At 35.5% G+C, this 16,935-nt stretch overlaps 1 protein-coding gene across 1 annotated transcript; it reads left to right on the top strand.

Moving 5' to 3' along the window:
* Positions 1 to 662: 662 nt before the first annotated feature.
* unc13d (unc-13 homolog D (C. elegans)) lies at positions 663 to 16,861 on the top strand. Its single transcript, XM_079851307.1, has 35 exons — positions 663 to 740; positions 1,999 to 2,127; positions 3,616 to 3,660; positions 3,785 to 3,832; positions 4,578 to 4,634; positions 4,715 to 4,822; positions 4,937 to 4,996; positions 5,249 to 5,315; positions 5,462 to 5,639; positions 5,723 to 5,767; positions 5,863 to 5,934; positions 6,064 to 6,133; positions 6,351 to 6,455; positions 7,324 to 7,416; positions 7,633 to 7,733; positions 7,874 to 7,991; positions 8,522 to 8,643; positions 8,756 to 8,846; positions 9,092 to 9,148; positions 9,261 to 9,358; positions 9,659 to 9,710; positions 9,826 to 9,956; positions 10,107 to 10,227; positions 10,358 to 10,510; positions 10,612 to 10,707; positions 11,312 to 11,518; positions 12,817 to 12,891; positions 12,988 to 13,067; positions 13,150 to 13,255; positions 13,511 to 13,582; positions 14,143 to 14,226; positions 14,301 to 14,421; positions 14,855 to 14,978; positions 16,071 to 16,267; positions 16,413 to 16,861. The coding sequence occupies exons 2-35, from the start codon at positions 2,065 to 2,067 to the stop codon at positions 16,514 to 16,516; spliced, it is 3,321 nt and encodes a 1,106-aa protein (XP_079707433.1). The 5' UTR covers positions 663 to 740; positions 1,999 to 2,064; the 3' UTR covers positions 16,517 to 16,861.
* The last annotated feature ends 74 nt before the right edge of the window (positions 16,862 to 16,935 follow it).

Below are 16,935 nucleotides of genomic sequence, written 5' to 3'. Positions count from 1 at the left end.
ACACCAGTAAGTACAGATATGTTGTTGTTGTTGTTTGTTAATACTTTATCTGGTTATACAACCAGGCCTGGCAAATTCTGAAGTTTACACAGGAATTATTGCACATTATCAAGAGACTCTTTAATATTATAGATAATAAATGGGACGTTATCTAGTAATATTTGTGAATTAATTCGAGTATTAATAAATTGTGCGCCGCCCGGGAATCGAACCCGGGTCGCAAGAATGGGAATCTTGCATGATACCACTACACCAGCGGCGCATACTTTTAATGGGTCAATACCTTTCTAGTGACTCCACATTTACATTTACAATTTAATTTCAATTCAATTCAATCAGGAATATATAATATATACTGAATTGGTCCAAACATCCAACACAATGAACAAGACAACATGCAATATGAATTTCAGTACGACTGCAACACGCAATATAGTTCATGCAAAACATACTACTACTACTGTACCACACATTCAGGATGGAGAGATAAACATGAAATATAAATAAAAATATACATAGTTTTGCTTTAGCGTTTACTTAGATTATTTTAAATCAAATGTATGAATAAATAAACTGTCAAACTTTTACGCCTGGTTTTATCTTTAACTTTGTTTGTGCTTTGTATCGTGTTGTCCAGGGTACAACATCGCATCTTTCTCAACAGCAGAAGTTCTTCATAATGACCACATGATGCCGCTATAACTCTTCACACCGCATTGCAATCTACAACCACTGTGGAAGTAAGTGAGATTATTATATTATATTATATTATATTATATTATATTATATTATATTATATTATATTATATTATATTATATTATATTATATTTTATTATATTATATTATATTATATTATATTATGTTATGTTATGTTATATTATGTTATTATATTATATTGGAGATTTACAACTGTAAATGAAGGAAGGGACAATGTGTTTTTGTGGTATTTTCCCAAATGCAATTTGAAATTATGTGTTGGTAGAATCAATAAATAATATGAGTGACTAATAGTTTCTAAACACTAACATCACAATTTGTCCTGCAGATAATTGAGCCTAACTGAAATAGCGTGTTATCTGTATGCAAAATTATGCTTAACAAAACAAATTTATGCAATTATGTCTCCCTTGGAAACAGTAAAGCATTTGTTCCCTTTAGTGTAGATAATGCAGATGGTTTTTGTTTTAAACTTTCTTTTTGTTGTTGCCAGTTATTTCAGTAGAGACTGAAAGAACTTGGACCATGATTTACGGAAAGAAAAAAATGCTTCTTTTTCCCTTTTCTTCCCTTTAATTTGCATTTGCTTTTAGGATGTAAATCTACATATAGTCTAGTCATGATATGCTCAGATGAATGAGCACTGTCTTTATTTTGAAAAACACATTCTCCCACTGATTCTTCCCAACAGAGAGTTTGGTACATGTTAGATTCGACACCGTTGTTCCTTTGCGGTCTAAAGCTTTTTCCTCTCCTAATGCAAATCAGTGGTGTTCTCCAATACTACTGAATGTTATCTGCTAATATTCACCAGAACGGATCACACGATGCAAGGGCCATTCACGTCAAATGGTGCGAAGTTAGTGTGCTGCAGCTACAGACGGGTGACACTACAGAATGTCAAACCATGGAAAATATGAGAGCAGAGCATCCTGTTTTAACTGCACTGTGGTGGTTTAAATAGAGACTAAATATGTAAAGATGAAGAGTGAGTGGGATAGAGATGTGCATGGTGAGAGAGGAAGGAAGATGGAGTGACAGAACAACAAGAGGAGACGACGTGGTAGCAGTTTCTGCTGTATGAAGAAACAGTTCAGTTGCAGGTCCGACCTTTAACAGGAAACGGCAACTTCCGCACCCTAAACGAAACACTGCGCTCCTAAACATGAGACGTTTGTGAAGACTCAACACTTGTGTCCATTTAAGCGTCTGACTCTTTGATAGAGCACTTAAGAAAAGCTGTCGGCATCCTTCACCTTATTACATTGCTTGTGTTTCAGAGATCTGAATAATCGGGTGAGGTGCATCTCATGTAAAGGAGTGTAGGTCAAAAACAGCCGTAAAATATGGTACCAGTCCAAGATGGGGCATCCACACAGGGGGAAAATCTACTTCTTCCTCCTAAAGAGGTTAGTAAAATGCATGGCTATTTAAAAATCTTTTATTTATTTTTATTTTTATTTTATGGGGGATGGGTGGGGTGTGTCAAAACGGTCTTCATAAATTATTTTGAGCGTAAAGCTCGATATGTTGCATTCTCACATCTTAAGTATGACATTATTAGTTGACATGCCAAACAGTGACAGCAGTGTCCCACAGTGCTTTATTTTAAAACGAATGTAACCTTTTTAATAATACTTTTATAAGTATCGTACAGTTTTGCTGACCTCATTTAATTGAGTGATAATATTTGTATTTCTGCAAAATAATTGATCACACTACAGGACTATTTTGAGCAGTTATTAACTGCAAAAATGACAAAAGGTGATTAAAAATGGTACATTTTAACCTAAACTCTTGATGTTAAAACACACACACACACACACACACATATGTTGGGTTTCCATGTTTTATGGGGACATTCCATAGACATAATGATTTTTATACTGTACAAACTGTATATTTTATCCTGTAACCCTAAGCCCATCACAGAAAACTTTCTGCATTTTTAGATTTTAAAAGAAGCATCACTTAGTATGATTTATTGATTTATAAGCTGTTTTCCTTATGGGGATTGCTGGTATTGGGGACATGTTGCTGGAATATATATATATATATATTTATATATAAACAATGTATTCTCAATATCACAGTTAATGGCCACAACCACTGGTTCCTTTTCCAGGGTCACACATTTGTTCCTGTATTTTTCTTTTTTTAGTTAAGGCGTTTACTCGCTACACACTAGAAATGTGTTCTGTCACAGAAAAACCCATGATTGCGGGTCACTGTCATCTGTCATGAGGTCTCCTTATTGCTAATAATAAGGAAGTACAGAGCACAGCAGAGACGACATGCCAATATCACATATTTGCATAGGAATTTTCCGTGTAGAGCCTGGCACTTGATAATTTATCACATAAGGGTTTATGTGAACTTATATATGTGATTTTATATCTTGGAATAATTAGTAACAGACAAACATATGATGTAATAATTATGTCATGATCACAGTCTCTATGAATAAAGACTTGTGTTTGAATTCATTCATTCCCATATCAGTCGTATTTGACTCTTGGTGATTCTAAGGGTCATGAGTTTTCTTGGTGATGATTTTTTTCCGGGTCGGACACCAGGTCTTTCCCCAATCCTTCCCGTTTCATGCGGGCTTGGTGTTCACACACACATTTACACTTACGGACGATTTAACATCTCCGATTCACCTATACTGCATGTTTTTGGATTGTGGGCATGCAAACTTCACACAGAAAGGCCTCCTGGCTCAGCCGGGACTCGACCTTCTTGCTGAGAGGCGACAGTGCTAACCACTGTGCCGTAGTACTGTAAGAAGTACACAGAAGTACTGTATTTGGATGTTGTTTCTGTATTATTTTTGACAATGCTTTTGTACATTTATTATCAATTACTTTCTTTGTTTTATATCTTTCTATCTGTAGTCCCACAATGAAAGTGCAGGGTCCACTCGGATCCGACCGAGACAGGTATTGTATGAGTTCTTTCTTTCTTTCTTTCTTTCTTTCTTTCTTTCTTTCTTTCTTTCTTTCTTTCTTTCTTTCTTTCTTTCTTTCTTATTGAATTTAATTGAAACTCTTGTTCCCCTTTCAGTCCTCCCCTGCGCGGAGAATTGGCATGACCAGAAAACTAAACAGAAAGGTAAGGAATTATTCCTTCTGTAATCTATCATAAACCTTTTTTTTAAGGGATTTTAAAACTGTATTGATGCCACTTATATTTTCAAAAGTAGGAGCAGTGCTGGGTAGATTACTTACAAATTGCAGTCTGTTACTGATTCCAAATTACAAGACAAAAATTGTAGTTAGTAATGTAATCCATTACATTACACCTTTATGGTGACATAATCAGACTACTTTTTGATTACTTTTAGATGACCTTTGACCTAACTCGTTTATCACATTGATTTGAATAGTCTTGTTGTACCATATTGATACACATTATATATATATTTCATTCTTTGTTATCAATAACATGAAGTGTATTTAATATTACATTACATCAGGGTTTCCCAGGCTGGGGTTTGAGATGGAACTGCAGGGGGTTCATGAGTTTAATGAAAAGCCATTAAGTAATTAAATCATCAAAATGTAAAATTAAAATGAACACTTGCTAAAAAACGATTTTTAAAAACATTTTATTTGTTTATCTGCTTGTAGTATGGAGAATCAATGAATTATGAATAATTTACTGCCATTGTGAGAATAACATGTAATCATGTAATCAATAAAAAAGTAACTGTAATCTGATTACAAGTATTTTAACATATTATATAATTACAAGTACTTAATGTTTGGAATCTGATTACATGTAATCAGTTACTACCCAGCAGTGAATAGGACATTTTATTATTTAAACCAATTATTGTATTTGCTATATCTCCAAGGATTTCAAAGACTCAGAGAACCCAGAGGAGGGTGAAAAGAGACATAAAGAGAAGGAGGTAATGATTCGTCAGAGTCAGATAACTTCAAGTATTTTCCTGTGAGCATTGTGAAATAATTTCTATTATTGTCCCTGTAGCTCAAACCGCTGTATAAGGAACTTCTGTACACAATCAATCATAGTTTAGGAAGACCACACACAAAAGAGCGATACAGTGCCAAGCAGTTTCAAGACTATATCAGAGAGGTAATACAACACACACTTCTGGATTATTATTATTTTTTTATAGTCTTGTAGTTGTTAAAGTATTGCATTTAGTATTTTTTAATAATTGTGTCTTAAATATTCATTCTCTGACAGGCATTCTCCATGACAGAGGCAGAGCATAAAACCTTGAGTGAAAAAGTCCAGAGCTCGTTGGTAAGAATAATGTCCAAAATTTAACATAAAATTATTATATAATCTCCTGTGTCACATACTGTATGTGTAATCTATAAGGCATAATGTACGGTCAGCTGGTCATTACTGATCAAGACCCCAGGAAAGTAAGAATGTGGTCTCATCTGCAAACTTGACAGGCAACAAGATCGCAAGAAAAACTTGCCTCTTACCGCATACCAGTGATGTTTTTTTTAGTTTGTTTTTTTATTATGTAAATTTCTCCACGACTAGGTCCCGATCTACTGCCTCGTGGTTACAGTGAAACAAGCTAAGGGGATTCTGGGGAAGGACATTAGTGGTATGATTTGATCTGCATTTTATTAAACGAGGGTTGTTAATTTTACAGTATAGTATAATAAACATACAAAACCTCATTGGATTTTCAGACATTTTTAAAATAACTAATATCCAGACAACCTCTTACATGTGCATTTTTGATAACAGGATTCAGTGATCCGTACTGCCTGCTGTCGATCCTACATGAAGACAAGGATTCTCATGGAGCTGGATCATCCAATAAACCTCAGAAAGCAGTAGTGCGGGATTCAGCGAAGGGGCAGGTGTTGGAGACAACCATAAAGAAACAGACTCTCAACCCCATCTGGAATGAGACCTTCAAACTGTGAGTACGCAAAACTTTTATAGAAAGTATTCGACCGGCTGTTGATGGATCGTTTTGTCTCAACGCTTGCTCCTCTTTTACAGAGAGTTTGAAGACATCTCAAATGCCAATTTCCACATCGAGATGTGGTGAGTGAAGCGATTTTTTGAAATACTGATTGGATTGTACTGGATATGTTTTTAGTATATTTGAATTCTAAACCTCAGAAATGTTTGTTTTAAAGGGACAAAGATGAGGAGGTGTCACTGGTGCAAAAATTTGATGAGTTTCGCACAAACATCCATGGACTTAAAAGGTTTGAAACATTTAAGGCTTTAGAATTAGCTTTTACAAATTTAAATAAATAATTTAAAATGAAAGTAACAATTTTCCAAATAGTGCTGGCATTTAATTTAATGCTGAGTGTTCATTTGTCTCTTCACAGGATGCTAAAAGATGCAAAAAAAGAGAAAGGCCAGGATGATTTTTTGGGGTATATTGTTCTAAAACTGAAGGTATTCTGCATCACACTGGATTATTATGATTTTCAACATATCAGACCTGTATCAAGCCCTGTCCTATATCAGACACAAATATTGTTTATGCAATATTTAAATAAATGTATATATAATATGATATTATTATTACAATATAAAGTACACGGAAATCTCATTCTCTCATATTTCTGTTGCATGGCATGTGCTTTACTGTATGTGTGTGTGTTGTGGGCAGGACCTGCATTGTACAGAGGACACATGGTATAACCTGGAGCCCCGAACAGAGACATACCCAGACAGAGGACAGTGTCATCTTCAGCTTAAATTCATTCATAAAGAGGTGAAGGCTTTTTCTCCTGTGTGAATCAGCTGGTCATAATGTTGTCCAGTACTTAAAACTGTGCTTTTTGTTTGGTTAACTGGTAAAGATCACAAAAAGGATCTTCCACTGTGTTGCAAGTACTTTTTTTAAGAAGTGTCATTTGAATGGAAGTTTGTTTGTTTTTTAAAGTGAAGTGGAACTGTGTGAATGACCACAGCATGTGGCCTTATTTTCAATTCATCTTGTAATGTTTGAGAACTGAACCTAAATATGCATGCATGATTATTTATGGCACGGTTATTATCATTAACTAAAATAAAACCAGAACTGTTAAAAAAACATTGTTAATCGAAATAAAACTAAAATATAATATAAATAAGAGATGATGTAGAAATGTTGCCTTGGCAAAAAACTTAAATAAATTTGAGTTGAAGCACTAAAATGACTAACTGGAAATAAATAAGCACTAAAACTGGAATAAAAATAAATTAAATCTAAAAAGTAATATTTAGAAAGAAATAATAAAAATGACAAAAGCATATAACAAAGTATAAATTAAAATTAAAATGAATGCTGAAAATATAAAAATAAATACAAATATTAATTTAAAATGTGAAAAAAAAACTATAATAGTATATAAATACTGAAATAACAGTGATGTGTGGTATGTTATCCAAAGTGAATGACAAACAAAGTGGCAAAGTTGTAAGAGACAATTGGATAAAAGCGTAAGAAAGACTATTTCTAGATTGTTCTTTCTTGACTCCTTTGAAATAGAGACCAAAAATAAAGCTAAACCAGAGATGAACATTGCATACACTAGTACACTTCATATATAGTTTATTTACTTGATTGTTGAATCTGATGGTTGAATTATGATTGGCAGAGAGATGAGAACCTGAGTGCTGGACGGAGTCCTTATGTGAACTACTGTGGCATCCTGCAACAATTTGTTCAAGCTCATATCTCTAAACAACAGGTACTGTAATCTTTAACAGAGAATTTATGAAAGCTTCTCTGAAAAATGATGAAATATCTTCATCAACGGCCACTGTTTATGTAAGCTTCAACAACACTTCCTGCTGCACTAATACTGCTTATATACTGTAAAGTTGAAACTAAGCTATTCTTTTCATAATATTTTCTGCATCTCTCTCTCTCTCTCCTTCATTCCTACTCTGCTCTCACCCCTCAGGACAGTAACCCGTGGAAGGGAGAGTTGTGTGGGGAGGGGACGGCCCTGCTCGAGTACTATGCCAACCAGAATGACATTTCACCTTTCCTCCAAGACTTGGCGTAAGAACTTGTCATATATCACGCTTAACATATCTGAACTCAACGGTGTTAGTGAGCAGTTTAAATGTAATGAATGGAGCACATGCTGACTGTTTTAAATATATTTTGCATTTGTGTGGGTTGTTTGTGGGGTTAAACAGGAAGTGGGTAGCATACAGCAAACTTTACCAAAACCTGGAGGTGGACTCAACCGTGCTTTTCCAGCAGCTAACCAGTATAGAGTATCACTGGTGCCAACAGGAACTCCCCTACCAGCAGGTTGGTGATTCTTGTGCAGTTTTTTAGCCTATGTGATATGAAAGTTGACACATACAGATTTCAGAGTGGGTGTTGATGTACAGAATTAGAAAGTACTTTCTACGCTGCAGCACAAGCAGGAATGTTGCAACAGTGTCACATGATGTGTTCACAGTTTATCACATAAATCATCAGTGTTTTCAAATGATCTCATATCATCAAATCCAAGCGTCATGTTGTGGTAAAGTCGAGCTGTCTTTGCTGTCGCAAGAAAGTATATATATATATATATATATATATATATATATATATATATATATATATATATATGGACTGGCAAGAAATCAGGAAAACAAGAGAGAACAAACAAATAATAACTGATTATATTGTGGGCTCATATTGTAGTTCAGATATTTTTGTCTTGAATAAAACCAGTTAATTTACCATTTTTAGTTTTTCCAGTGCATTTTGCCTTTTTTTTTTTTTGCCAGATAATTTGGATAATCAAGATAACCTTTACCAAGTTTAGTGTTTTGTTTGTTTGCTAACAGAAACAGGAGTTAGGTGACTCTCTGCATGGGTTTCTGCAGTATGGGCTCTGCTTAGTGTCCAAATACAGGGACATCTATGCTCCAACCCCTAAAACAACACCACGGCTACATACACTGCTCAGGTAACACACACAGACTTACATAACATAAGTTAACCATGGATAATTTGTTTCTGTCTATATTGTTTGTATGCAGAACTCTCATAAAGTATATTTATGTTTTGTGTTTATATAGAGTTCTTGTCCAGATTTGTAAGACCCGAGCATTTCAGAAGCTCAATCCTGCTCAATTTGACTTGCACGTTGAGGTCACAGATGCTGTTGTTGTGAGTTTATTTTATATTTTCAATATATAGATCTTACATGTTACATCACAATAAAATACGTTTTGCACACCTGTCCAAAATAATGTTAATGAGAACAAACAGGCCAGTTTTGAGACTTTATATGTATGACTCAATTCAATATTAAAATATTAAATATTTTAATCGCTATATTTTTAAATAATGGTTATTTATTTAAAACCTTTTAAAAGTCTTAGTCACCTAAAAGCATGTTCCTTTTCTCCCAGAATGGCACCGTAGAGTGGTTTAACATCAAAAAAGGTTTACATCAGCCCATGACCAAGGTGAGAAACCATGCAGATTATTGACATTCATTCTAGATGTATATAGAAAACTTAGGCTATTATTCCAATAATTTTGTGTGAGTTTAGGTTCATGATAATTGCTCTTTGACAGGATCTGTTGGAGAAGGTCAGCGCCCTCTCTCGGTTGATTGGAGAAGTGCAAGAAGACATTCGACTCAGTAAAGATGTCTGGAATAAGGTGTTTGTCAGGTAAGAATAATGAACTGTAGATATACTATAATTTATAAGGTCGTTTTCTGTTGTAATTTAGTCAGCTCATTAACTCCCAACCATTGCATTTCTTCAGGATGTCGGTGCTGAATATATCTGCTGCTCGTTGGATATATTTGCATACTATATTAAGCCTAATCTTCACCATTCTTAAACTTGTTTTTTGGCAATTTTTGTGCCACTTAAACAATGGTCAGTTAATTTGATAGCCATTCTTGTCCATCACATCACTGACAAGTAGTCTTTAGTAGTCTTTGTAATAAAATACTCTGTTTCCAGTGCTGTGCAGTTGGATGTTTTCACTGTGGTTTACCAAAAACTGGACTCTCTGGTGAGGATCAAGAAATATACATAAAAAAACTACTCTGCATTTCTTCTCTGGTTAGACTTTTTGTATGGTCTGTAGATTATTGGTTGTCCCTTAACTGTTGTGTGTGTGTGAACAGCTGGCTGATGAGTTGCGAGATACACTCTCTCAGTTGGAGAATCAAATGGATCAGCCGCTGGCAAACAGCCTGTTTCCTGTCTATCTCACTTTGCAAGCCATCCACAAAGACAAAGCCTTCTTACAAAAAAGGTCAGATGTTTGCCACTGTTAATATTTAATCGAAATGCATTTTGTTCATAACCTTGAGAGAACCTTACCACAACGTTAGCTAAAGTCCTAAAAATGGCTGGGGTATTTGCTGTCTTTATCACAAACATGAAGTATTGATTTCTCTTATAGAGGGAAGTTACTGCAGCTCACAAGTTTCCATGAGGACTTCAGAGATGCTCTTCCATATTGGTTAAACAAAGCCTTTAGCACCACAATGGCGAGGGTGGAAAAGGCTGTGCAAGTGGATCAGGTAAAAACTGTTTTATCGTTCTTATTAATTCACATTAAGCAAAAAATGTAAATGCCGTGATAAGTTTAACATGTTGACATGAAGCTGAAGGTACATACTCACACCGTGTCTCTCTGTGTCTCTCTTGTAGTTGCAGCCACTGCAGACTGGAGCAGTTCCCATCAAGCACAGCTCTTCTGCAGTGGACATTGCAGCATGTTTGCATCCTGTTGCTCAGCTCTGGGAACAGTTGAGCTGGCCTGACCCGGAGGAGGCCTTCATGCTTATGGTCAAACTCACAGAGGTACACACATGCATTTCATTGAACTGTGGGATACAGTGGATGTGCATTTTACAGTGTGACCAAATAGCTCTCTCTTAATTTGTGTGCATTGTGTGTTACAGGATGTGTGTAAGATTTCATCAACTTACTGTCAGATGCTGAAGGCTCGAGTGAAGGAGCTCTCTGTGAACTCGGATCGAGACAGTGCTATAAAAATGGTGAGATGATGATGATAATAATGATGATGTCTCTCATATTCACTGTACTTGCTGCTCAAAATCCTAATCTAAATGTTTCTGTCTATGGATAGTGGTTAGAAACCATGAGCCCTATTCACAGCCCTATGTTTCACAGACATATTGACACCCCGATTCGAAACAAAGACTTCTTTGTTTTTCTTGCTAAGCCAGTACGGAATTTTTGTGATGTTGATATTTACTTCCTTGAATGTACCCTTTTTTTGATTAGTAATTTGCATGCAAATATTTTGATATCTGGATTACCTTCACTTTCACTTAAAATAATATAAAATAAAATAAAAAGCACATGATTATGTTTAGAAAACATATATGAATAGTGATATAGATGTCATTCTTTTAGATTTCTTTCAGATGTCCATGGACAATTACTTATTTGTTCTATATCTGGTTGTTAGCTGATATGTAGCATATTCTGTCTGGTTTATATAATAATTTGTATTAACATCTTGTTTTTCTTATAGAGTCTTTCATGTGATGTATGTTCTTTAATTTTGCATGGTGTTTTAGCTTGATTTTTATGATTATCTGCATTTGGTGATAATTATATCTCCTCATGGTTTAGCTGTGCGTGGTCGTGAACGATCTAGAGCATCTGCACACCGTTCTAACATGTCTGCCACAGCGGCTAAACTGGGCAGGGCTCCGGGAACGCACGCAAAACGTGATTGGAGAAACTCAGTTCCAGAATACACTCCCATCACAGCTGCAACACACACAGTCCCTCCTGAACCGAGAGATCCGTTCTGCAGTCGACACGCTCGGGAAGAAGGTATCAGAACTGCGATTACATTATCAATGGCATCAGATGAGAGATTATTTCATTTGCAATTTCATAGTTTTATATAAATTTTACTATTGAGAGTACAATCTGTGTCTCCAAACTGGCATCTATACTCAGTGTTGGGTGTAACGCATTACAAGTAACGCGAGTTACGTAATCAGATTACTTTTTTAAGTAACGAGTAAAATCATAATTTTGAATTTACAACTAAATATATGAGTAGCATTTTCAAATAAGTAACACAAGTGACTTTGTTTTCCCATTTATTGACTGAAAGCTCCCCATGTTGAGTGAAATTGTGAGTAAGGGCAGAGGCGTTATTGTAGTTCTTGACTAAATGTCAGCAGGCAGTTACTCATCTCACTTGCACAAAAACAGATTCAGTATTCCTCAAAATGAATAAAAACAGTGAAATGCAAACTCTGAATATTACACAAATCTCCAATAATTAAATATGTTGAATAGCACAAATATACTTTATGTATTTAATATCACTTTATAGACCAATGTCTTTGCTGCTTACCTTTGAGGATTCAATTCAACCATACTAATAAGCTAAAAGGACTTTTTTTGTTGAAGTGTTGAACTTTTGTTTGTTTGAGCTGCGCCCTCCACTGTACAGGCGTGAATTTACATTTCCTTCAGCCTGAGGCTTTTTATTTCACTCTTGGTGTGAAAATAGGACCAAAAATAGAACTTTTTTGTTATAAAAAAAAAAAACAAGCAAGACCAGCCCAAGTGAGAAAAAGTAATATAGCCCATTACTTTCCATAAAAAATGAACTAAGTAATACAATTAGTTACTTTTAGGGAGTAATGCAATATTGTACCACATTACTTTTAAAAGTAAATTTCCCCAATACTGTCTATAGTACTGTTGTCAAAGTATGATGGGAATAACCTGCTCTAAATCATAAAAATCAGCCTGATCTGAAAGGTTCTCATAGCTTGCAGACATTTTTCATAACATGGCTATTGTTGAACAGAGCAACAAGTAGTGTTATAAACGTTCCATGAATGATGTATGGTCTTTTTGAGAACATTATTAAAGACCAGATAACTTTGAACACATGTATTATCAATGTTACTGGAAGAATGTTTGTTCATAACTTTGAATGAACCTTGCCACAGCGTTAGCTAGAACATTCCCTGTTAGATGGGAATAAGCCACTTTCCTCAGAGTAAGATTAACATGCCAGTTTTTCTATAAGAATAAGAGAGTGCTCAGTGATGCTTTCACAAAACAACCAGAACACATTTTATCATGTTTGTTGTCACTCTTTTTAGTTAAAGACAGACATTGAGACACATGTTCGCAACATGGCTTCGCGTCAAAGGCTTCCCTCCAGAGATACAGAGGAAGTAAGGCATTTGTTTTTGAGTTTTATCAGCTAGAGGTTTAAAATGACTTTTTTTCGAATCCACTGCAATACTGAGTATTTAAATCTCTATTTTCAGGCTGTGGTTCCTTTAATGAAATATCTGGAAAAAGAGTTGCAGTATATGAATGAGAATTTGGTTCAGGAGAATTTTAACAGGTATCTTAACTTTTTTTTTTCTTCAGCGTGACTATATCTGTATATTTTAGCCTTCTTGATAGGTTTTAATTGTCTCTTTCAGTCTTCTTATGCCATTGTGGATGAACTCAGTTAAGATTCTGCATCAGATGTCTCAGCTAGAGGACAGTCACCTGGTTTACTTTCAGAGATTACTGTACACACTGCAGGTTAGTTCAGCCTTTCAGTCTAACCCTAAATATTACACTCTAGCATGTCACTCGTTTTGCTACTTCAAAGCGTTTGGTTTGTTTCTAAACTGTCAGAATTACAATTTTCTACCCAGAACCACATATTAATACATTAAAAATACTCAGAACGCCTTAGTAACCTCTTTGCACGGTGGAAAGTTTTGCATAGATAAATCACTTCTCCTATTTTCTTCAGAAATGCAAAAATCTAGTTTTATGTGTTTGTTTTGTCAGTGTTTAGAACAGTGTTTTTATGCTGAAGGGAATGGACTACCTAATGAAACACTACATACTGAGGAATATAAGGTCAGTTTTATTGTTTTATGCTCTTGTTTTTATATCTGTTTGTTCCCTTTCAAATATGTATACTTCTGCTCAAAAGTGGTTTTAATACTTTCGTTCAGCAAAAATGCATTACTTTGATCAAAAGTAACAGTAAAGACATTTATGATTTTACAAAAGATTTCTATTTCAAATAAATGCTGTTTGTTTGAACTTTCTAATCATCAAAGAATGACAAATGTTCATTAAAATATTATTTAGAACAACTGTTTTTAACATTGGTGATAAAAAAGCTCTGTATATTATCAGTATATCAGTATATTAGAACGATTTCTGAAGGATCATGAGACATTGAAGACTGGAGTAATGATGCTGAATATTCAGATTTGCCATAACAGGAATTAATTAAATTTTTAAATATATTCAAATAGAAAACACTTATTTCACAATATGACTGATTTGACTATTTTTGATCAAATAAATGCAGCCATGGTGAGCATAAGAGACTTCTTTCAAAAAAAGAAAAAAATCTTACCAACACCAAGCTTTTGAACGATTGTGTATCCATGATTATTTTTCCTCAGGCGTTGCGGGTAAACCTGACACAAAACTCTTTAAGCTCTAATCAGCTGATAGAGAAGTTCTTCGAGAGGAATGTGTGGGAACAGGTGAGATCAGAGTATGAAATTACCCATAAGATCCAGCAGTGTTCCTGACATGGATTTGTTTACATTTCTTACAGAAAGTGTTTAATGGAGAGAAATACGGAGCCGTCACTCTCATCACCTCGTACAAACGCTCGGAGGAGAAACTGCATGTAGAGGTTCTCAACGCTGTCAATCTAATTCCTCTCGACTCAAATGGTGAGAAGACAAACGCTCTCCTTTTATACTATGCTTTCTAATCTAAAAGAATGTGGAAATCTGATGAATCATGAGCCAGTAGGTCTTCTGTGGAACACAAAGGAAGATACTTTGAAGAATGTCTGTAACCAAACAGTTGATGGGCCCCATTGACTTCTATGGAAGTTTTTATTACCCACATTCTTAAAAATATCGTTTGTGTTCAGAAGAAATAAATTCATTCAGGTTTGAAACAACTTGAGGGTGAATAAATGATGACAGAATTTTCATTTTTGGGTGAACTATCCCTTTAAAAATATCTGAACGTCATTGCATTAGATACATTTCAGAAGTGGCATCGGCACATTAATGATGCTGCAGCTTTTCTCAGAACGAATTTTGTGCCTCTGATCCCTGTTGATTCTTTAAAACTGGATTGTTTTGTTCATTACAGGTTCCAGTGACCCTTTTGTTCAGCTGTCTCTAGAACCAAGACACGTGTTCTCTGAAGTAGAGTCACGATCCACCAAAATCAAGAACTGTGATCTCAACCCATTGTTTGAAGAGTCCTTTGAATTGTATGTAAACGAAGCACTCACTCTCATGGCAACAAACACCCTTACGGATTCAGTTCACTTTTAGAATCTGAAGTCATACAAAACTCCCTCTTTTCTCATTGGCTGGGTATTAAGATAAACAGATGTAGAGGATTAAAATTTATTTGAAAAAAATTATAATGTTCAATGCTCATTGAGAGGTTCATTTGTGATGGAATGATCATCTAAATTTTATTTTATTTTATTATATAGCGAGGGAGATGCTGATAACTATGCCACACACACTTTCAAGCTCTCTTTTAGTAAAAGCCCCAAATTTAGGGTGTTTACAAAACAAGAATGTACTAAAAATGGTAAAGTTTTTCCATTGCGTTTTTTTTTTTTTTCGTATAGACAAGGTTGTCCAAATGATCCCCGTTCACACGGATTCATGAAAATGACAAAAAACGCAGTACTACGTATGCCAGGCCAGTAGTAAGCGATGTTACTTTGTTAAGAGAAACTACATACCTATAGACTTAACACATAATACGCATGACGCCAACGTTTTCACAAATTCACATTTTTGTAGTTTAGACGGAGACAATAACGGTCTCACCTTGTTTTCTGGCCCCCAAAACATCGTAGTTGTATAAATGAACGGCCAAAACGCATAAAAACGGACCTTTTTTAGTTGAAAATGGCCCCTTAGGCTCTTTATAAAAGCCTTTCAGTAACCTGTATCACCCGTGTTCACTCATTAGCCCAATCATTTAACTCATTAGTTTGTTGCACATCCTAACAACATTAGTAGAGGGTGACAAAGAGAAAGAACAAATACAAACTGATAAATTGAATAGAGATGTGGGTGTCTTTAGAGCAGGGGTTCTTGACTCTGGCAGTCGAGGTCCACTTTCCTGCAGAGCTTTTCTCCAGCCCTGAACAAGCTAGTCAAGGTCTTCAGCATTACTAGAAAGTTACAGGCATGTGAGTTAGATCAGGGTTGAAGCTAAATTCTGCAGGAAAGTGGACCTCAAGGGCCAGAGTTGAGAACCCCTGCTTTAGAGGATCCAAGTATAATTGCTATTGCCGTTTTATGGTTGTAACGTGGTTTCTGTCCTCTGGGGGTAACAGTGCTGTTACATTAGAGAAGTGCCAGTCTCCAGGAGCATGTCTGCTGGTGACAGTGCTGGACCATGACACTTTGAGGAGCGATGACTTCGAAGGAGAGGCGTTTCTGTCTCTTAAGGCAGTGCCAGGAGTCGGAGGCGGACCCCACAATCCAGAGCCAGCACAGATACGCCTACCTTTGATGCACCCCAAACCCAACAGTACGTCACCTACATGCACCCCGTTTAAAATAAAATGAGATCGGAATGATATAGTACACAAAATGTACTTTTTTCCCCCCTTCAAGCATGTTATATGTCTCATGTAGCGATTCAATATGCTCTTGTGTCATCTCTGTTTTTGCAGGTGAAAATACTTTGAGGTTACTTGAAGCCAGGAAGGGTGATAAAGAAGCTCAGGCCTTCGTTAAGTTACGCAGGCAGAGAGAAAAGAAGTCTCAGGAAGCCTGAGAGGACATGAACATGAATCAAGACCAAACTATTATTATTTTTCACTTTTCTGTCTATTGTTATATAAAATTCATTATTTAATGCCCAACTTTTTTAATTAATGTAATGTGTAATTATGATATTATTAAAAAAATAAACATTTTCATCCAAAAATATACATTTATTGTCTTTTACAAAATCAGACTGAGACACTGTATATGGACAAAACTTGAGCATGTGATTTCTGAATTCACAGTGAAGTTCTGTTTCAAAGGAAGTCATCTGTTGAGCATCCAATATAACTGTGCCTTCAAACTGAATTCAACTAAAATCATCCAAATAGATCGAAAGTCAAGCCCTCTTTTGACAGCCGTAGCTTATGACTGCTCTTATGTTTGGTAATCAGTGCACATGATTTATATTCTCCAGGTGTTCACATA

This window comes from Squalius cephalus (assembly GCF_949319135.1).
Source record: "Squalius cephalus genome assembly, chromosome: 19".
Classification (NCBI taxonomy): domain Eukaryota; kingdom Metazoa; phylum Chordata; class Actinopteri; order Cypriniformes; family Leuciscidae; genus Squalius; species Squalius cephalus.
Note: the sequence above shows the minus strand (reverse complement) of the source record. Positions and strands in the feature narration are given on the sequence as shown.